The sequence below is a fragment of the Culex quinquefasciatus genome, chromosome 3 (genome assembly GCF_015732765.1).
Source record: "Culex quinquefasciatus strain JHB chromosome 3, VPISU_Cqui_1.0_pri_paternal, whole genome shotgun sequence".
Taxonomy (NCBI): Eukaryota; Metazoa; Arthropoda; class Insecta; order Diptera; family Culicidae; genus Culex; species Culex quinquefasciatus.
Window position 1 is genome coordinate 121477459 of NC_051863.1, and position 22070 is coordinate 121499528.

General features: G+C 38.8%; 2 protein-coding genes across 5 annotated transcripts in view; one reads left to right on the forward strand and one right to left on the reverse strand.

Moving 5' to 3' along the window:
- LOC6037170 (glucose transporter type 1) overlaps positions 1–22070 on the reverse strand; it is a 431006-nt gene that overhangs the window by 278449 nt on the left and 130487 nt on the right. The window lies entirely within an intron of this gene.
- The window catches only part of LOC6037168, a 115870-nt gene that overhangs the window by 44281 nt on the left and 49519 nt on the right, over positions 1–22070 (forward strand). Inside the window, exons 5-9 of the mRNA XM_038261151.1 lie at positions 422–497; positions 6989–7246; positions 15033–15628; positions 15767–16020; positions 20560–21036. Of these exons, the coding sequence (XP_038117079.1) occupies positions 422–497; positions 6989–7246; positions 15033–15628; positions 15767–16020; positions 20560–21036 (1661 nt within the window). The remainder of the gene's footprint in view (positions 1–421; positions 498–6988; positions 7247–15032; positions 15629–15766; positions 16021–20559; positions 21037–22070) is intronic.

Here is a 22070-nt window from a genome sequence, read left to right on the forward strand (position 1 = left end):
ACGCAATTCAAAATTGACCATTTACATTTAAAGCACCCTCCTCCTCCTTCGAAATGGAAACCATTTTCAGCAGACCATCCCATCAATGGTCCTTCTTGGAGTTGTTGCTATTTGAGCAGAGTGCTTGAGGAAGCATCAAAATTAATTGGCACTGTTTTATCATTGGGAAAGGTCCTTCAAGAGCACCAACTCCGGCACACATCAATTCTGATTATGCGCTCGATGAGCTTTTGAGCCGCTTTGGTTGTGGCAAATGGATGGAATCGTTACTGATGCTAATCCCGTTTGGGCTGTTATTTATATCCCCGAAACATTATCGACAACATTTGTTTCGTTTAGAGCCGGTATAATCTATCAGACCTTGATCTGCTGCTCGGGACGTCGGTAATAACCTATAAACATTTTTGCAATTACTTTGCAGAAATTGCCTCAAGCTGCAGCGGGTGGAGCAACCGGGCTCGCTGTGTCTTCCGCGGAAGGAAATTAATTACCTCCAGGTAAGTCGTCCCTACAGCAGTGCAGAATGTAATTAGTTTTGAGCCAACAAACCAAGGTCTCCCGTTCTGGGGGTTGGTTGTGGTGGGGGCGGAGGTTGAGTTTCTAGGAAGCCAAAGGGCTTATCGATGGCGGAGGCCGCCGCCGTTGATTCGACCTCATCAAACCGTTACTGCCGTCGTGTCTGTTGCTGCTTGTGGCGGTAATTGGCTTGGTTATTGGCTCGAAAAGTATGCGGTCTGATTAACGGATAAAGCCGATCGATTGGCGTTTCTTCAAACATCCAAGGCGGGCAAAGCGTTTTGCAAATTAGGCTTACAAGGAATTAATGTGATAACTCTTTGAAAATGATGCAGATTAATCCTGCCATATTTACCAGATCTTGAGGAGTTTATTGGCTCACCTGAAATAAGGAAAGAAAAAGGACATAATTTAGTACCAAAATATAAATGATGTTTTGAATTTCGCCCGCAATTATTGCATAATGGCAGTTGGTTGGCCTCTTTTCAAGAACTGAATGTACGTCACATCAAGCCGTTCAGTTGGATTGATCCAACAATGCATTCTCAATAGAACCACATTGCCCAACGCTTGTATCTTTTCTCGGGCGGAAAATGCAATGCACCTCTGAGTTGGCAATGGAGTTTATGTTTTATTTGATTTAGTAATTGCATCCAATCAGTGGTCAATGTAATTACGAGTACAAATAGTGTACACACGCTCTCTGGCATGGGGCAAACTTCAAAGCTTTTACCAGACTGACATCACAAGTGCCCACAACAAGTGCAAAGTTCACATTGAATGGTTGGTTTGTTCAGAATGATGTGGTTTGCAGTGTGTGCTAATGTTTGCCCGGAGGATTGTAATGTTCGTAGTGTGTACGTCTACGTATTTGCTTTCCTACGAACAGTTTAATTACTGCAATCAATCAGTTGGAAGGATAATGGTTTCTCGAAAGCTTCTCTCGAGGGAGCTGCATTGTGCGAGCTTTTTTTTCCAACGAACTTGATCGTTAATGCAGGACGGTTGTTCGCCATTGTAATGCCTCTCACTGATGGACTACAAAGAACTCTTCTTTTTTGAAATCAGTTGAACGATATGCTTTTCATTTACAAATCAAATAAATTTCACTTAGAGCTGATTCTCTTGTTTCGCTCAGAACTAAATTATAGTTCGTTCATCTGCGTCAGCATCGTTGGCCATTTGAAGCTCCACCTGACCACGTCCTCTGTGACACCATTTTCTGAGTTTAAGACCGATCAAAAAGTTCTTTTTTCGATCTCTTAACATTTAATTTTGAACTATACAAAAATACATTAAAAATTATTGTATTAAAAATAAAACAATTCAACAAAATAATCCTAACATGACAGAGAACTCCACTCCACCAGAACAGTCCAGAAAAGTTGTGCGTTCAGCTTATTGCACTGGAGATAACGATCGTCGCCAGTTTCCCGGTGTTCTCCCGATGGTCCCCGGAGGGCATCGAGAAGAAAATTAATCTTTTCTTTTCCAGACGTCAGTGCTGAGGGAAAAAAGGAAATTTGCTGCCACAGCAACTCCGGCCACCACTTTCCCTCTCTTCCTCTCCCTCTCCCTGGTATATTGCACTAATCAGTTCAGAGTGAGAGTTTGCCCCACCACCAACCCCCGCAACTCGCAACTATCCTGCGAGATGGCTGGGGAGTCCTGGCCGCAGCAGTTATCTAATGGATTTCTCATGAACGAGCGCATGACGCGATACGGCCAGCCAACTAAATGGGAAAAGGGGGTTTTTCCTCGGAACTGACCCGGTTTTAATGGGAATGAATGTGTAAGAGTGTGCCGGAAAAAAGGGGGAAGATGAAGGGGGGACTGCAACATAAAAGTATATTAATTAATTTCACTCCTCTGTGCCACAGGCATCCTTGCTGCTGCCACCGAGTTGGAACGACTTTGCTCCAGGCGTTTTCATTCCACTAGTGGAACTCTTGAGAGGAAAGCATCAATCAGGTCGAGGAAAAGTTTTATCAGAGAGAAAGGTAACGTTTGGGAGTGGATGATGAAGGATTTTTTTGTGTTAGAAATGTGGATCTTTTTGAAAAAAAAAATTCGACCAATCCAAACATTATTACATTTATTATAAAATAACGACAATAATATAAAATATTTTCAAACTCTTAAATATCATACATTTTTACAAGGAAGTGGTTCGACTTCTTTTTAATGTTACTTTTTCAATGCTTTTAAAAAAATTATGCAGCCACGCCTTTTAGCAAGTTTAATATTTCTAAATGGCTCAAACTACTCAATTTCGGCCTATTTGAAAAGGTAAAGTTATTTCAAAAACATGTCATTCGAAAAATTGTATAATTTTATTTTTTAGAGTTGAAAGTCAGACCAACAGTGATCGAGATATCGTCAGTTGAAAAATTATGACTTAGAACACATGTGAGCAATTCTCTACGAAATCAACCGATTTCGACAACATTTTTATTTGCCTCAAATTTTGTGGGAGCCTTTCCTATGACTAAAGAAGCCATTTTGTGTCATTGATTCATCCATGCAAGTCTCCATACAATTTTGGAAGCTGTCCATTAGCCTGTCCCATTTTGAGGTGATGTCGATGAACTTCAGGTGCTCTCTTCTTAAATGATAGATTATGAATTAGGTTTAGTGATTTTTCACGCTCGAAAATTGCAAATTTCACGGGGACCTCAATTTCAAAACACAGTCAAGTCTGTCATATAGAAATTGCCAAAAACCTTCAAAAACCCTATTTTTTCAACATTTTTATTTTTAAAACCGCTGTAACTTCACAAGGATTGGACTTAGGACAGTAATCAATATGGAGACCTTTATGTAAAATTGTCTGGAGAATCGATTCCCTTATTCGGTTTTTGAAAATTTTGACGTTTAGAGTACTTAAAGAAAACAGTTTCAGTAAATGATTTTGGTATATTTTTAGGTGTGTTGCTCCATCCTGCATTTTTCGTGAGTCTTTTTGTAACATCTTAGGCTATCTTCACAAAAATTTTGAACGAAAAAAAATCGTGGGCTCCCCCTCAAATTTGACTTTTAAACTTTAAAATTAAAATATCTCATAAAAGTTGAGTGTTTTTTTCTTCCACTGTATTTTTATCGAAAAGCCCGTCAAATTTCCTACAAGTTTGTCTTTGACCACTTTTTCATACGATGCAACGGCTTTGAAATACAGAAATATTTAAATTCCTAATTACAAAAATATTTAAAACACTTACGCCCTTCCCAAATGTCATTATCGAGTGAAACTGGCTCCATATACACAAAAATGGCTTATATAACCGTAGGATAACATGTCTACAAAGTTTCATTGAAATCGGAGAGGGTCGAGAAAAAAGTACCTGAAAAAATCCTGTTTTGGGCTGGAATTGCTCTTATTTTGAATAAAACAAAGCATGATTCTTTTAATTTCTTTTGAAACTATACCTTTCAAATAAAATAGCAGTAAAATTGTTATTACAGTGAATGAAAATATTACTAAACAAAATAAGTTTCTAAAAACACTGAACAATCTTAACAATTCTTTAAATGGATCATATCAAGCTTTTCAATTGAAAACTAATAAGTTTTACTTAAATAGTCCGTATGGATGAAATATTTATTATGTTGTTATTTTGAAAAACAAACATGATTTGAGAAAATTGATAAATTTCACGAATTTCTCGCCCTATGTTAGTAATTGAACAAGGATATTCACTCACTTAATTCTACAGTAGTTCATAAGATTGGTTTATTCATATTTGTGTTAGAAAAATCATTTAGAGAAAAATCCTTACAGTTCACACAAACATAAAATTTCACGGGATTTCGCGGAAAAAGCCAAATTTCACGGATTTCACGCTGTCCTAATTATGATGTTTGGAACAATGTTTTCTTTGACAATACAAAATAATAAAATACTTTTTCGCACTCTCTATTCGAATTACTGAAAAAAGTGACTTTTATGAACAAATTTTCTTTTTCCCTCTGAGAAAATACTATTTCGACACTTCAGTTTCGAGATATTTGAGTTTTAGTGAGAAAAAAAGTGCAGATTTTCAAAATTTCTCAGAATTTAGAAGCAAGGCCTAATAATAACACGACGTTTCAAGCATATGTCTTAGAGGTCAGGGTATGCTTTCTTACAGTCTCCCAGTGGACAACAATAAACGGCTCAGGCGTGACTAGGTTGGGTCAGAGGATATCGGCATGACCTTAGATTAGTGGTTCTTAACATTTTTCGTTGCATTCCCTCCTTAGCTTATTTGCAAGACCTTCATTCCCCCTCCCTCACATTTTTTTTGTAAAATTGAGTAAATAACATAATTTTGGATTTAATTTCTAATAAAAGATTGATGTTTTAAAATCATGAGTAATTGAATATTACAAAAAATTGAATTTGTGATTGCGAAATAAATTGAACATTTTTTGTTCTTTTCAATTTGTCTGATTCAATAAAAAATAATTGAAAAGTTTCATTTTAAGAACATACAAAAAATATAAATATAAAAAATTGAAGCCTGGCAGAATTCAATGTTACATAAATTATTGTTTAAATTTTATTTTTCAAATTGTACCTTCATTTAAAAAAACTGTTTGCCAACAAATATTTAAAGTTTCAGATTTATTAAACAAGAAATAATGTTTAATAGATTAAATTTTCAAAAGGTCCTATCTGCATTATTGTTTTTTAATCAGCATAGAGCACACTAAAATTTAAAAAAAAATCAAAAATATCAACAGCAAACACACAAATTTATGAAAATGATCATGATCGACAAAAACATGAAGGATTGCTAAGAAAGTATTAGAAAATTATTTGATTTGTGCAAACACGTTAAAGACTTTAAATTTCTTTTGCATCCCCATCCCCCAAGACTGCCCAAATTCCTCCCCAGGGGGGAATTCCTCACCGGTTGAGAAACACTGCCTTAGATGGTCTCAAACATCATTTTCATGATGTTTGATATGTCGCATGATATGCTTCCTTGCATACTCCGGAAGTGTCCCACAGTGGCAACCGGTAGCCGGTTCCGGAGTGACCAGTTTGGGTCAGAGAATATTTGCATGACCTCAGATGGTCATAATTTTCAATTTCATGAATTTTGATATGCAACATGACGGCTAGAAACCCGTCATTATTGGAACCGTTTTGGTGGTACCCTGGAACCGGTTCCGGATTGGCCACAGTTGACCGGAACCGATCCCAAACAGTCAGGAGTAGTATGTAGTGTACGTATGTAATGATTTACAAAAGTCCGGTTGAAAAACTTGGCCCATGTGTTGATTTTATAACAAAAGCTGTAAAAATCATGTTTTTCGGATGTTCCAGGTTAACGGAAGTGGTGTCCACTTTTGACAAATCATCTCTACGGGAGCTTAAAGTTGAGTTTATTACCCGTTAAATGCATCCGGAATCAACCCGCTATGTGTTATCGTTTCGGAGATACAGGTCCTCAAAGTCGGGGCCTCAAAGAGGACTTTTTTCTGTTGTAGCAGGTTCCCGGGAGCCACAGTGTCCAAAACCGGTTCTGCCAGTCGGAATCGCAAAGTAGACATTCTAACCTTTTGTTTGCGGCCAAGACATCGGTTAAGATTCCGAATTTTGGCAGCCAAAAACATTTCTGGGTCATATATACCCGAGTACCATAAGTGTATGTACGAAACGAAGACCATTAAAAATGTAACATAAAAATAAGCATCATGACTTATCATCAGATCTTACGGGCTTTTTCGGTTTCCGAATACCAAAGATTCAAAAATCTTCACAAATTCCAGAACCAGCAACCAACCGAGATTGTAGTTTAATTTTCAGCAAATTACGTGAAACCATATCGTGCACACGTGTTAACATCCACTCAGATCAACAGAGCAATGCAGAGTGAAGAAAATGTACCCAAACCCAGGTCACGAATCCAGGTCACACATTTCAAATCCGCTTCCCCTTGGTACCTTCAACAACGCAACGTGACCTTAAGCAAACACAATTATCTGAACACACAAACACAAACAGAGAAACAGTCACCCCTTTCGCACAGAGTCAACAGTGAGTGGTTCGTGGGGTTGAGTAGCAGAATCTTCAAAGTAACTCTTTAAGGTTTCGTTACAGGCATAACTGAACTTGAATCCATAAATCCTTTTGAAAACTTCTAAAGTATGGGGCAAACCAATTTAAACTTTGTCACTAAAAGCTTCTTAGCATCAATCTGGTCCAGCAATCAAACAACAAATCCATCTAAAGAGGCCAAATTCCCTGATTGGTGTCCCCTGGCATACCGACACAAATTGTTTCTTCTTCTTCGACGTCGGCTTTGCCATCCCCGGAACCGGAAGGCCTTTTGCCCGGTCGGCTTAAAAGGCCTTTCAACTTATCAGTAAACATAAGCTCCGATAATTACACCGCCCACCACCCTCGTTCAACTTTGACCCTTTTTTTATATATCTGCGTGACTTTTCAAAGAGATTAACCCCGCCCTCTCCCCGCTCAACACAGGACGACCTTCCCCACCACCAGCCGGAAGAATCCTCGAAAGCTTCGACAACCGCCGATCAGCAGCAGCAACTAGAGCTTCGCCGTCTGGAAGGGGAAATAAAGCGATTGCAGACGACGATAAGTGACAAACAAACGACAACGGCAACCGCCGAAGCTCTTATCGACGATCTCAATCGGAAGCTCGGCGAGGCCACCCACGCCCGGGATGAGGCCCAGCGGAAGCTGCTGTACGCGACCCTCGAAAATGAGCGGCTGAATGTAAGTGCGGAATGATGGGGTTGGGGCGCGGATTCGGGGTGCCATTTTGGTGCCACCTAGTCCTCTAGGGAGGGGTGAGGGATAACACCCTTGGGTGATCAGAAGTCTGAACGAGTTTAAACCTTGAAATTGAATTGATTGATTATTAGCCCAAAACAGGATTTTTTAGGTACTTCAATCTCGACCCTCTTCGATTTCAATGAAACTTTGTAGACATGTTATCCTAGGCATATATAAGCCATTTTTGTGTATATGGAGCCAGTTACACTCGATAATGACATTTGAGAAGGGCGTAAGTGTTTTAAATATTTTGGCATTTCGTATTTTAAATATTGCAGCATCTCGAAGCCGTTGCATCGTATAAAAAGGCCCTCCCTCCCCCCTATGTCACACTTTGTCACGGTGACTCTGACCCCCCCCCCCTCGAAAAGTACGTCACGCTTTGTCGGAACCCCCTCCCCCATCATGATTTTTTGATCAATCTAGATTAAATTTTCAAAAGATCCTATCCATGACTCCTAGGTTGTTTTGAAAATATGCTTTAGCAATTTTTGCATTTTTTCTTAATGTAGGATTATATTTTTAATTTGGAGTTCAATCGAGGCAGTTTTTTATTATTTATTATTGATGATTTAAATCTATTAGGCGCTGCAAATATTTTTTGAACTTTATGTCCCTCGCCTCTGACCAAAGTCGAGGGGGGAGGACAAAAAATAAAAAAAGTTTAAAAATTCAATTAACGAGCCATGGTTTTAACATTTTAATAAAAAGAATATTTAAAAATGCATTATAACCTGTCCAATTGTTTTGCAATCATTAGTTTCCAAAATATCTAAGTATTGACGAAAATTTTATTTTTCGCAAAAAAAAAGGTTTTGCGGTGCGGTGCATTGAAATTTCATAAAAAAAATCAAAATATTTTTAATCCAGCCCAAACATGCTAAATATTATTATCAATGCAGAAGAATGCATTTTAGATTGTTTTAAGTTGATTTAATTTCTATTTTCGTTGAAATTTTGATTTTTTTTGAGAAATATATTTTTTTGTCCCTTGATTTTCCGACAAATTTTGAAGGGAGGGGGCGACATAAACTTTGAAAAATATTTGCAACGGCCTTATTAAAAACTTTGTTTTTTTAAAGCCTTGTATCGTGTTTAATTTATGAGTAAAGTTTATCAAACTTTTTTTTAAATATATTTTAAGACTGAATTTTCAGTATTCAACAAATAGTCCAGCGTGACCTCACACTCTTACGAACCTCCCTCCCCCCCTTGTCACACTTTGTCACGCTTGCGACAACCCCCGCTCCCCCTAGAGCGTGACGTACTTTATGGATGACGCCTAAGTGGTCGAAGACAAACTTGTAGGAAATTTGACGGGCTTGCCGAAAAAAATACATTGAAAGTAAAAAACACTCCTCTTTTAAAAGATTATTTTGATTTTTGAGTTTAAAAGTCAAATTTGAAGGTGAGCCCACGATTTTTTTTCGTTCAAAATTTTTATGAAAAAAGCCTAAGATGTTACAAAAAGACTCACAAAAAATGCAGGATGGAGCAACACACCTAAAAAAATATAAAAATCATTTGCTGAAACTGTTTTTTTTTTCAAAAGTGCTCTAAACATCAAAATTAAAAAAAAAACGAACACGAGGTTCGATTCTCCAGACAATTTTACATAAAAATCTCCATATTGACAATTGTCCTAAGTCCAGTTCTTGTGAAGTTACAGCGGTTTAAAACATATTTTTTTTGAAAAAATAGGTTTTTTGATGATTTTTGACTTTATTTTTCAGTCTCGAAAATATTTTTACCGGAAAGCTCGTCCAAAGATTCCCATTGTCCTTGTTGTTTCGGCAGTTGGTACCCTAAAAATTTATGAATTTATCGCACAAGAGTGCTAGACATGCTTTTCTGGGAGGATTACAAATTTGCGATTTTAAGCGATTTTAAGTCGTGATTTTACGAAAAAAAGTTTTGAAAAAGTTACTTTTTTCGTTTCTCTTTGTTTCGTCGTCCGTGTCTGTCGCGGGTGACCATGAACGGCCATGATCGATGACGACCAATTTTTTCAAAACTTTTTTTCGTAAAATCGCGATAACACGTTATGTTTATAAGCAAACCCCTTATGTATATATATCAAAATTTTTGTAATTGTCTGCTCTACAACTTTGTAGAACATTGTTACACTCTAAAAAGTAACCCTGCAAAGTTAGAAAAAACACGAAATTTTAAAATGAAAAATTTTGTTCTAAATGAAAAATGACCCTTCTGGGTCAATGTAGATTCGAAAAGTACATTAAATTTCCCATAAAATGAAATGATCCAAAAAAAATTACAGTCGAGTAACGGAAAATGGGAGAATTTTTAAAACTTTTTTAGTGTTTTTTTTTTTCGATGAAAATACGTTTTTTCGGAATTCTGAGTTGTAGCAGTACCATCAGTACAACCCTCTGCCGTAAGAACGGCAGACAGAAAAGATGAATTCGCCAATATTTTATCGTGCCATAATTATGGTTGGCTTATCTTCGCGCGCTACGCCTCGACCTAATTATGTCATGGGTTGAGCGCCACCCCTTATGGGAGACTTTCAAAATACTTTGCCTTGACCTGTTATGAGATCCGCACAAGAAGGAAGAATCTTCAGATGCTAAAGTTTGCGACAAGAGCACTTTTTTGACTCAAACGGGAGGTCGATGCACTCCAGTTCGGCAGTCAGAGATTGCAAATTCTTAAGAGATGCTTCGGCTAAACTCGCGCAATGATTGCAATTGTAATGTTGCTCGAGTTCTAGAGAACCGAAGTTGTTCTAAGTGCACCTCTACTGAGGGTTCTAGGACTTCGACTCGGTCACTTTTACCCTGATCGTGGAGGAAGCAGGAGTGGTCGAAGGACCGTTTTGGAATCGTTTTTAGGAAGTTAGTTTAAAGTCGTGGAAGTGTTTCAGTGGCAGAGGTTAATTCTGCGATTTTATTTCTAGAGCTCGCGGCTAGGTAGAGTTAGGAGTAGGGTAGTGGCGGAACCGTTTGAAACCCTGATACTCCAGGTAACGTGGTTAAATTGTGGTTACCTAGTGCGTTGGCTCATTTGTGGGGAATTGGTGGGCGATCTTCTCGGCACAGGTGGCGACCGGCATCATCCGTAGCAGAGCGACCACTCCAACCGACAACCCAGCGCTTCTGGACTCCACCAAGGGGTCGAAGTTCCGGGGTGAACCCCCAAGCAGCTCGTCCGTCAACACACGAGCTGGGCGGCGTCCATCAACACACGCCGCGGTCGAACCCTCGACAACCAACCGACCGGACCGGGACGGCCTCGTGGAGGCCTAGGTACACCACCAAGTTCCCGCGCGCATCCGCGCCGTCGTCGCAACCGACGCTATCATCGCAGCATCCTAGCTGCATACCCGTGCGCCCCCGCACACCGGAAGTGATGCCGAACGCACGCCGATAGTGCCAACCCGTCTGCTGTTAGACGCCGGCGGAACCATCTCGCCGTAGCCGAAGCTGTAAGCGCGCCACCACCTGATCGCCGGATCGCCAACCAGCACACGTAAATCCATGGTCGTGTAAGTACTTTTTCCCCCGACATGCGCATGATCGATCGTTGGCCAGTTCTTTTTCCGCCAACCCCGTGGGCAACATAAGCCGCCCCCATGTTATGTTGCGTGATCGCAAAACACCCCCCAGTGAATGAATTATAGCGATCCCAAATGAATTTCGCCCCCAAGCCAACGCATACTACTAGCCAGGCAGTGCACTGCCGTCAGGTAGAGAGACAGGAATTCTCTTGTGGTACCGAGGTACCGTGTAGGACTAGCATGCTAAAGATCTGCGGATCGAATCTCGTAGGCCGAAGTATTTTTTTTGTAAATAAATAAATTGTAGCTACTGAATTATGCGAACCTGAATATACATTTTTGAGTTTCTGGAGTAATTTTGTGGTTTTTTTCTAATGTTTTCTGAGGCATCTTTTCACGACTTTCGCGGTAGTTTTTATGTTTGGTTCCGCCATTCTGGCTTCTGAAGCGTTCTGGGGAAATTTGATTGAGGAGATTTTCTACCTGTGATGATAAGAACGGGGCAAGTACAATCTTTTGTTTTCTAGATCTGAGGTATTTTTTTTTGAGTTTGCGATCTTTTTCTTCCGTTTGTAGCGCCTCGGCTAACCGCCGAGTTCTCGGATGAGTCGGATCGTTCTCAATCGCAAATTTTGGCATCAAGGATACACCCGCCCTGTGGCAGGGTCTCATAGCTGGGCAAAGCAGCACATGATGAATGGTCTCCCTTTGGGAGTGGCGCTTAAGCCATTCGTTTAATTACGCCAATGCGATCCGACCGACCGCCTCCGGTTACAGAGTATGCCATCAAATCGGGCGTCTAATTTTACATAAAAGTCCCTTTGACACCAAATTTCTATCTCATCACCGTTTCAGGCTGCAAATTATTGAAAAACACCTCTTTTTTCGCATGTTCAAAAATGGAAGGGGTCGTACCGCCCCTCCGTCACGAGATATCAAAAAACGGACCTCGGATTCGTGACCAGAGACAAAAGTTACCCCTTAGGACAAAGTTTCACGCAAATCGAAGAGGGGTCGGGGCAACTGCTGTGTGAGTTGGCGGAGAATTACCCATGGGCAAAATTTAACTATTCTTCATGTAAACTAATGTCAAAAACATAAACAATGACTTTTATACCCCGCCGTTTGAAATGCATGATTTTTAAAACCCGCCAAACAAATCGCAGCAAACTGGTGGTTGCTGGGAAAAATTCAGAAACGTCCTTGTCATATTCATTTTGTTTTTATCTGAAATGGAGGTAATTTTCCTAGAATTTTTCAGAGTTCAGATTTAATTAAGCCGGAAACAAACAGTGGTGTTCCAAAGTTTTAAATAACGCAGATTTCATTAGTGTGATGATCTGACCCGAGAAAACCCCAGTTTGTGGTTCCAAATGTTGCGTGACCAACAAAAGTCACCGCCTTGATCGATTCCGGTGGAACACGAAGTAAAAACGAAAAAAAATTGAAGAATTCCAAGAAGATCAAACATGTATTAAATTTGTTTTTAACTGTCTTTTAAGTGAAGTAAACATGTTTTAGAGAGGGTGGCTGATCTTAAAGAATGTGGTTTTATTTGAATTTTTTTTAATTTGATGCCGTCAATGTGTCTGGGGAGTAAGATGGAGTCAAAGGGTTTTGTTAAAGGTTTTTGAAATTTCCCAGGTTCTCCTTAACAACTTAACTCCCAAGCTCGAGAAAAAGGGGGAGTTTCCATATAAATTCCCCCTTTTTCGAAATTGGAAGTTAAAGTGTTGATAAACTTTAATTCTGTTTAAATGGTTGTTCAGAAGACATCGTAAAGAAACTTAGCTGAAAAAATTACGTTCATAGTTTGCAAGATCAACATGTTTCCGGCGTACTTTTTATTTACTCCGATATTTATCAGCTAATTATGAACCCATTCATAACGTTCGTGGTAACTCTGGTGAATGAAACTAGATTCAAATGATTTGGAGATCGCGAAATAGTTTTTAATCCGATCAGATTGGTACATTCCATGGGTTTAAGGCTCTTAACATCCAGCATTACAAAAAGCTTTTTTGAAACGATGGACGGATCACCGGATTGAATAAAATTCAATAAATATGACCACTTGTTTCTCGTTCAATCAAGTCTGATTTAAAGCAGATTTTCGGAAACCACTTCCTTTTCAAATGAAAACAGAAAATTAATGACAGGGACTTTTCCGAATTTCCCCCAGCAACCCCCAGTGTACTGCGATTTGTTTGGCGGGTTTTAAAAAGCATGCATGTCAAACGGCGGAGTTTAAAAGTCATTGTTTATATTTTTGACATTAGTTTACATAAAGAATACCCTGATGGACTGAAGTCCCGCGGTCGGGCGATTCAAAACGTTATCTACTCGAAATCGATCTTGTCCTGCCAATTTCGAGCGTTTATCCTGCGTTTGATCGACTGTCAGATGTGACATTTGCAGTTCGTGATTATAATAGTAGGCGTCGTAATTTGATGAAAGTTCAATTTGACTTAGTTCATTTTTTTCCTTTGAAAAAAATAATCATTTTCAGTAAAATTTGTGAAATTTTTGGTGATTAGTGGGTGGCTACCAAGGTGGCTACAGTGTGGTTAAACATTTTAATGAACGGCAATGAAGCAGAGGAAATTCACGGTACTTGAAAAATAGGTCAAAATTTGAGTTTTGAGGCAGAACCGTGGTGGCCATCATCGAAGACGATCATCAGCCGATACACTTGGTAAAAATCTTTGAAAACAACCATTTATTTGTGTCTAATTTTCTCTCAATTTCATTTTTCAGACTCTAATTTCAATTGCATCATTTTCACCAAGAAATCACCAAGAAACCAGTTCATCGATTAAAGTGTCTTGTAATTATAAGTAATTAGAATGAGAACAATAAAAATAAATCGCTTTCAAACAAAAAATTACTTTTTCCTATGACAAAACCAAAAAAAACCGAAATATGTACGTCAGATAATGGCAGGACATTCTAAATAACAAAGTCGCCGGAAAACGGCCCGACAACGGCCCGTCAACGTCGATTTTCTCGAAAGCTGATTTCGTCGATCGTCGGACAAAGTGTTGCATATACGCACGAAAAGGGCCCGAATTCCGTCGGACAAACCGTCGGAATTCGGGCCGTTTTGTCGAGCCGTCGGACGGATTTCGGGCCGTTGTCGGCCTTGTCCGTCAGTCAGGGTAGGAGGTGGTAGAATTGGCCAGATACTATCAAAAACAAACATAAATTAAACAAGATAAATGCAAATTAAAATACTAAAAATTAAACAAGAAAAACATAAAACAAAAGAAGTAAACTTTTTCGTAGCACAGAAGTTGCTCAAAATGACCTCCTAAACACGGGAAAAATAAAAATCTTCGAAAAAAACTTTGGGCGGTAGAGGGTTAAAAGATGCAGATTTTCGCATTTTCATGCATCATTTTTGTATGGACAGCTGCCAAATTTGTATGGAAAATTATATTAACAAACTATTGATGCAAAATGGCTTCTTTGGGCATACCGAAGAAACCAAAAAAGTTTCAGCCGGATTAAAAAATACAAAAAAACGAATGACAGAAATCTCAGAGAGTTGCTCAAGTAATAAATTTAAGTACAACGTTTTTATCTCAATTAAAGAGAACATTTGTCGGAAAAAGCATAGAAGTTCTAAGGGATAACCCAGCACCACACTAAAACACCAACGCGCGTTCATTGTTTTAAAGTTTTGGAATGTGTGTTCGAACTTTCGCAAACACATGCTTGCGTGTGAATCGGTATGCAATGTCGAGAGAAAGCATTCTGTTTGCATACAATCATTAGGTTTTGGGCTTCGGGTGAAGACGTTGCTGTTGAAGCAAAATCAAACAACAGCCAAGCAGCAATGTTTGCACTGTACACGTGGTTGTGCACGTGTGCAGATGTCGGAAGTGGAAAATGGGAAAACTTTCTTAGACTTGTAAGGAATGCAGCACACATCGCCTCCTCCACGTAGGTGACTTGCCTGGATAATTGAACAATTCCATTCTTCACGGTTTGTGGTGGTGGTTTGCTACGTAGATTTAGCTTTCTATGAGTTTGGTGTGGAATTATGTTGTCCCGAACAATGTCAGACATCGACATTCTTGATTGCTCATAAATTTACTATTTTTATAATGCAAAGCATTGATGTGACATAAATCATACGATGGTTACAATTACAGATTCACATTGAAAGATAAGCTAAAACTCCACTTTTCTTACAAACCCTTCCAGTTCCTCCTTCGCTCGCAATGTTCAACAATGGCCAACCTGCGGCACGACTTCAGCGCAATCCAATCGCTGGCCGACCAACAAATAGACCTGCTCGATCGGACCACCGACACCAACGGAGGCACTAACGACCGTTCCAGATCGAAATCAAACACCATCGCAACCACCGTCGTCGTCGGTAATCACCATCGCAATTATCGTTACCCTTCCGGTACGGCTCAGCTGAATCCCGCACCACCCGTCCAGGAGCGGCAGGTCGCCAAGTTACGACACCACCACCATTATAGCTTTCAAAATATCGCTGAAAAAGAAAGTGACGACGGTAATGATGCTGCTGCTGCTGCTGCTAACGACTACTGGAGGAACTCGGCGTCACAACAACAGCCACCATCGCCGTCACAGAAACCGGAAGTTATGGTAAGGTTGCCATCATCAACACACGTGCCGGAAGAGGGTGCATTCCAGCAACGGGAGGAGAGGCTACCAACGGGATTATGGCACAGGAAGAATCGAGCACTAGTGGAATTGGACGAAAGTGGGACATCCAGTTCGGGCTCGTTAACGGCGGTGGTGAAGCCAGCTCGTTCCGCGAGATTTGGGTGAGTGTTGCAAGAAACTTTAAAAACCAAGTCAAATTTAAAGCTAAACAAGATCTCAAATGGAACAATCCCTTCTTTATTCAACCGTCTCATTCAATGTGTCCATTCTTTTCTCTCACCACTCCCAACTCCAATCAGCCCAACCAAGCGAGCACTTTTGATTGATTCCGATCGTGACGACGACTTGAGGGACGACTTGGAAGGACAGCACCAGCAGCATTCGTCATCGTCGTTGTCCTCTTTGACGTCGTCACAACAACTTCAACGGCAAGACGACCAACGCGGCAACAACGACAATGGAAAGGACATTAGGATGGAGACTAGCAGCCGTCGAGGGCTTCCCGCCTCTGGCGACAAACCTTTTATCATGACGGCCAAGGAAGATGATGATGGTAAGAAATTCTCGGTGAAATTATTAGCCATATGAAATCACAGAATATTTTGAAAAGAATCATTAAAAATTTCTAGTCAAAAAAACAATTTCAAGCCCGACACATTTTTTATTTTATGAGGTGGAGGAGAATAAAAACATGACATAAAATTTGCTATAGCCTGAAAGAAAGTCAAAAAAAAGCTTTTAAAAACAGAAATTTACGAAAAAAAAATCAAGCAACACATACACGATTAGAATATCTTAAAATACAAAAAAAAATCCAAATGATATCAATTTAAATTTCATTAATCTAATCCATAAAATACTTTTTTTTCGGAAATAAAAACGATCTTTAAAAATATTTTATCTTATCTTGTGAGAATGGAATTTAACTTGTTTTTTTTTTTCTAATATAAAAACTGACCTAAAGTTAGCTTGCAGGAGTCGATTTTAAGTCATCTTGCAGAAAGTACCTTGCACAAATTTGAGCTGAAGTAGTTATCTTTCAGCTTTCTATGAGATTGGTCGAGCAGAAGTTTGCTTGCAAAATTTATCTTGCTAAAACCGAGCTGGAGTTATCTTGCAGATTCGATGATTTTAGACAAAAACAACGCTGCAAGATAACTTCTGTACTAAAAAGATATCTTGCAACGATGTCTTTTGTACTAAGTACTAAATACTTACAAGATAACTTTTTTAAGTACATTGCAATTCTGCTATCTAGGCTAAGAAACATCTTAAAAATGAAAATCGAAAAAAAACTTTCTATTTTTTCTAAAAATTTCCTATCATAACCCATGGGTAATTCTCCGCCAACTCACAAAAGAAAATTGGAACATGTCATTTTATTGGAAATTTAATGTTCTTTTCGAATCTACCCAGAAGGGTCATTTTTTCATTTAGAACAAAATTTTTCATTTTAAAATTTTGTGTTTTTTCTAATTTCGCAGGGTTATTTTTTAGAGTGTAACAATGTTCTACAAAGTTGTAGAGCAGACAATTACAAAAAAATTGTAATACATAGACATAAGGGGTTTGCTCATAAACATCACGATTTTACGATTTAAACATGCGATTTTACGAAAAAAAGTTTTGAAAATGTTGGTCGTCGTTGATCATAGCCGTTCATGGTCACCCGCGACAGACACGGACGACGAAACAAAAAGAAACGCAAAAATTAACTTTTTCAAAACTTTTTTTCGTAAAATCGCGATAACTTGTGATGTTTATGAGCAAACCCCTTCTGTTTATTTAACATTTTTTTTTGTAATTGTCTGCTGTACAACTTTGTACAACATTGTTACACTCTTAAAAATAACCCTGCAAAGTTAGAAAAAACACAAAATTTTAAAATGAAAAATTTTGTTTTAAATGAAAAACGACCCTTCCGGGTCAATGTAGATTCGAAAAGAACATTAAATTTCCCATAAAATGACATGTTCCACATTTTTTTACAGTCAGGTAACGGGAAATGGAGAATTTTTAAAACTTTTTTAAGTTTTTTTTCGATTAAAAATACGTTTTTTTCTGAATTCTTAGAACGCCATCATATCGGGCGTCTAATCTAAAATCCCTCTGACACCAAATTTTTATCTCATCATCGTTTCAGGCTGCAAATTATTGAAAAACACCACTTTTTCCGCATGTTCAAAAATGGGAGGGGTCGTACCGCCCCTCCGTCACGAGATATCAAAAAACGGACCTCGGATTCGTGACCAGGGACAAAAGTTACCCCTAAGGACAAAGTTTCACGCAAATCGAAGAGAGGTCGGAGTAACTTTTCCCGATTTTGTGTGAGTTGGTAGAGAATTACCCCTATAACTTTTTCGATAAGAAAACATTCTCAGAAAAGCGATTTTTGAATATTCGAAATAATTCAAATAAAAAAGTACAAATAAAAGCAAAAACGTAATGAACTACTAATTTTAAACATCGTTCCATTTTTTGTATGGACAACTGTCAAAATTTGTTTTGGACAGCTGTCAAAATCGCATAGAAATAATTTTCATGTAGAAAATATAAACAGGTAAAAAAATACACTTGTGTTAAGTTTGGATACAAGTGCTAAAAAGTTGAACTTTTCAGAGCTCATATAGTTTTATTTATTTATTTCTTCTCAACAGGCACTTATTTTGCCCCAACCGTCACAAAGTTCTTAACAACGACACAAACTTAAACCGCAGAGCTCAAATTGATGATGGAAAATACTTTTCAGTACAGGAACAATTCTACACTTGGTACAAACTTTGTGGGGCCCTTTCCCTTTTCATCTTGTGCAATTGGTTCAACCATTAAGGCTCCATATAATTTTGGCAGCTGTCCATTAGGGTGACAACAAAAAAAAATCGACATCAGAGATACCCCCTGATTCGATTCCGTAGGCAAAAATATGTAACTTTGATAATTTGACCAAAATCGGTTAGGGGATAGGGGTCGCTTTTTATCGTTGAAGTTGATGAAAAAAATGTTTTTTTTCTTGGACAAAGTTGTTTGTCATAAAATTTCACATAAGAATCTCACACTTGACAATGATCCAACACATTTATCGCCACCTTTTGGCGGAATTTTGAAATTGTTGCTTTTCCCCATACTTTTTTTTACGAATTTTCCCATACAAACTTCAGCAATAAAAAGCGACCCTTAACTATTACCCGATTTGGCTCAAAAATTACACAGTTGCTTATTTTTACCTATCTAATACGATTTTCCAAAATTTTCACCCTACTGTCCATTAGGATGCCCGGAAAAATTGACCCCCTAATTCACAAGCGGAAAACGGTTTCTTGGGTTATTTTAAGCATCTGTGTAAATTTTGAGCAAAATTGGATGAGATTAACCCATTGACACCCGAGCCTAAAGTTGGTGAAAAAAATGTTGTTAGCATTAGCATTAGAATTAGCATTAGCAATAAAGGTCGCACAATTCCGGATGGCTGCACAACGCTTATCTTGCTGTTTAACTGTAATTAAACGTATGATAGCACTAGACTCTCATCCGGTTACAATATTCCAACACGGGAGATACCATGTTTTCCTCTTTAGATGAGCGTGTAATACTATCCAGTAAGATAAGGGGCTCCTGGTCGGTACCTTGCTAACCTTGGGGATTGGAAGGTATGTTAGTAAACATCTATCTAGAATGCGCAGAGATCTCTACGTCACCTAGTGGTATAGATGTTTGTAGGGAGGTTTTGGACTCAATGTTAGTAAATTGGACGTTTGTTTTTTTTTAACACCACCACCACCACCACCACCAAAACCATACCACCACCACAAAAAGCCATGCTAGATTTTAATACAAATACATTACAAAACGAACACAACAATAAAACCATCTTCCTGGCCCTGCTGCCCACACGATACTGACGCGCAATAATATTAATTACCACAATGACCCCCCACTGCATGCATGACTTGAACATGAACACGAACATAGCACAAAGAGAACACCACAAAAATCCACCTGCACGATACTGACGCGCAATAATATCAATTACCATAATGAACCCCCACTGCATGCATGACTCGAACATGAACACGAACATAGCACAAAGAGAACACCACAAAAATCCACCTTCCCACCACCACTGCTTGCACGATACTGACGCGCAATAATATCAATTACCATAACAGTTGGTGAAAAAAATGTTGTTCATACAAAAATGACTTTTTTAAATCGCTAATAACTCTTCAAGATCGAGTTACACAGTTATGGTATGTTCTACAAAGTTGTAGAGCATTAAATTTTCAATAATAAATAATCTCACTTTTTGGAATATTTAGATGGAAATAGCGCACCGTGCAGACCAAACCGTAATAAAATTACGTTTTCTATATTTTTTTTCTATTTTTCCCATACAAACTTCACCTACGAGTATCAATGGGTAAATGATGACCGATTTTGCTCATATTTGGCCCAGAGTCCTAAAATAGGTCAAGAAACAATATTCAGCTTGTGGTGCGAGGTTTGAAAAAAGTCCCATATTCTGGTCACCCTACTCTCCATACAAAATTGGCGCTTAAGTATTCGAAAATCTGTAACTTTTTAATGAATTTTCTGATCGATTTGGTGACTTTGACAAAGTTGTAAGATGTAGGTAGTGATGTGGATTATTTTGAAAAAAAAAAATAGGTACACTTTTTACGAAAAAAAAAATAAAACAATTTTCCATGATCATATTTTTATATATGTTTTATGAGACAAGAAATAGCAGCTGTTTATTGAATTGTTTATTGAAGGCCCCCACAAAGTTTGAGCCTAATAAAAAAATGGCTGAAATCGGCCAGTTTTGTAAAGAATTGCTAACTGTTATTTATGGCGATGAAAAGTAGACCGATAAAATTGCAGAATTTTGTAAGTTTAAGTTAGCTTGTGTACTAAACCTAATTTTAAGAAACAACTTGTTCCATTTTTCAATTTTCTGGAATGCATTTTGGTTAATCGCTAAACCACCACAATCTATTGTAATCTGTGCAAGATCATTTTGTTATATATTTAATTTCAAGCACAAAAAAACTAGACAATTTTAATTTGAAAAATCTTTTCCAAATTTTTCTAGAGAGCTGCTCTGATTACACAAACAACAACAGCCACCATCGCCACATCCCAAACAGCAAGACTAATGATTGCGTCAGCCTTGCCCCCAAAGACGCCGAAATGGCCAGGAACCGGCGACAGCAGCAGCTGGGTCCCAATCCTGGTGGCAGCAAGAAGAACGACGACACCCCACTTGCCGGCGTGGAAGCAAAAGGAAAATACCCAAGGGATTATGGTGATAAATTTGAGCGGCGTGAAAGTTTGCTGGCACTGGCGGGGAACGGCGGCCAGGAAGAAAGGAGGCAAGAGCTTTGCCAAAATCGTCCGATAATGGGTCAGATTAGAAGGAGGTCGTCGTCGTTGGAGACGGGGAAGGAGGGGGAGGAAGTCCTGGTGGGAAAAATCATCTCTGCTGCTGCTGCAAACGAACCCGCTTCCGGCCAAACAAGCAGGACGATGACGAAGACGACTACGACGGAGGAGTTTTCTATTGACTTTGGTAAGTGATGTAAATTTATTTCAATCGGGAAAAGCTGTGTGTGTGACTAACTAATACTTAGGGGAGGAGGGAGCACTGTTGGGAATATTGGATGAAAATTTAAATGAACTGGAAGACCTGATCATGCCGACAAACGGAAATAATTTTTACTCGTTTTGAAAAAAAACATTATAAGACTTTTTATAAACTTATAATTTTGACAGACGATAGAAGATAATCTTAGACAGCAGCCATTTTTCAGCCATCACTATTCTCAACGCGGCCTACAACGCATTGAGAATAGTGATGGCTGAAAAAACATTATCTAGAGTTTTTTTTTAAGATTATGGAAAACCTCTTATAAAATTCGAAAATTGTCCGTCTTGATGTTCCATAGGGAGCGTTCTTTTATTACGTAATGTAAAAATAGGATTTTTAGACCCCCTCCCTCCTAGTAACAAAAATTCCATACAATATTTATAATTTGTGTATGGGGTGTAACACACCCTCCGACCTCCCTTCCTCCCCAACTACGTTACGTAATAAAATAACGCTCCTGAATTTCTATTTTTTTCCACTGAGAACACTGTGAGTGATTTTGGTTGTTCACGTCCAACCACCTCCTTTTGGCACTTCACGCAGCAGTAATTTGAAGATACTCCTTGTGTAGCCGCAAACTGCCTCCAGGAAATCACCCACCACGTGGGAGTGATCACGGACCGCGACGTGCATCTTGCTTGTCCGCTTGCTGAGATGCGACTGCCCGACTGACAGCCGCACGCTGTCATCGAGCAGTTCCCTGTTGTCACTGCGAGAGTGCAATAGGCACTCTTTACATAGACTGGCACGCTCTCATGCGTGTGCCCCACACATCTCCCTTCCTCTCTAAAATAAAATTATTTGATGTAATGTTGAATTGCACATATTACATTTAAAACTAACATCGACAAGTATCTATACAAATGTTTCGGATAAAAAGGTTCCTTTGTTGTGTTCCGGTATGGCGAATACCAATTTAACACTTAGGGGTTTTTTTTGTGTTCGCCGCGGAATCT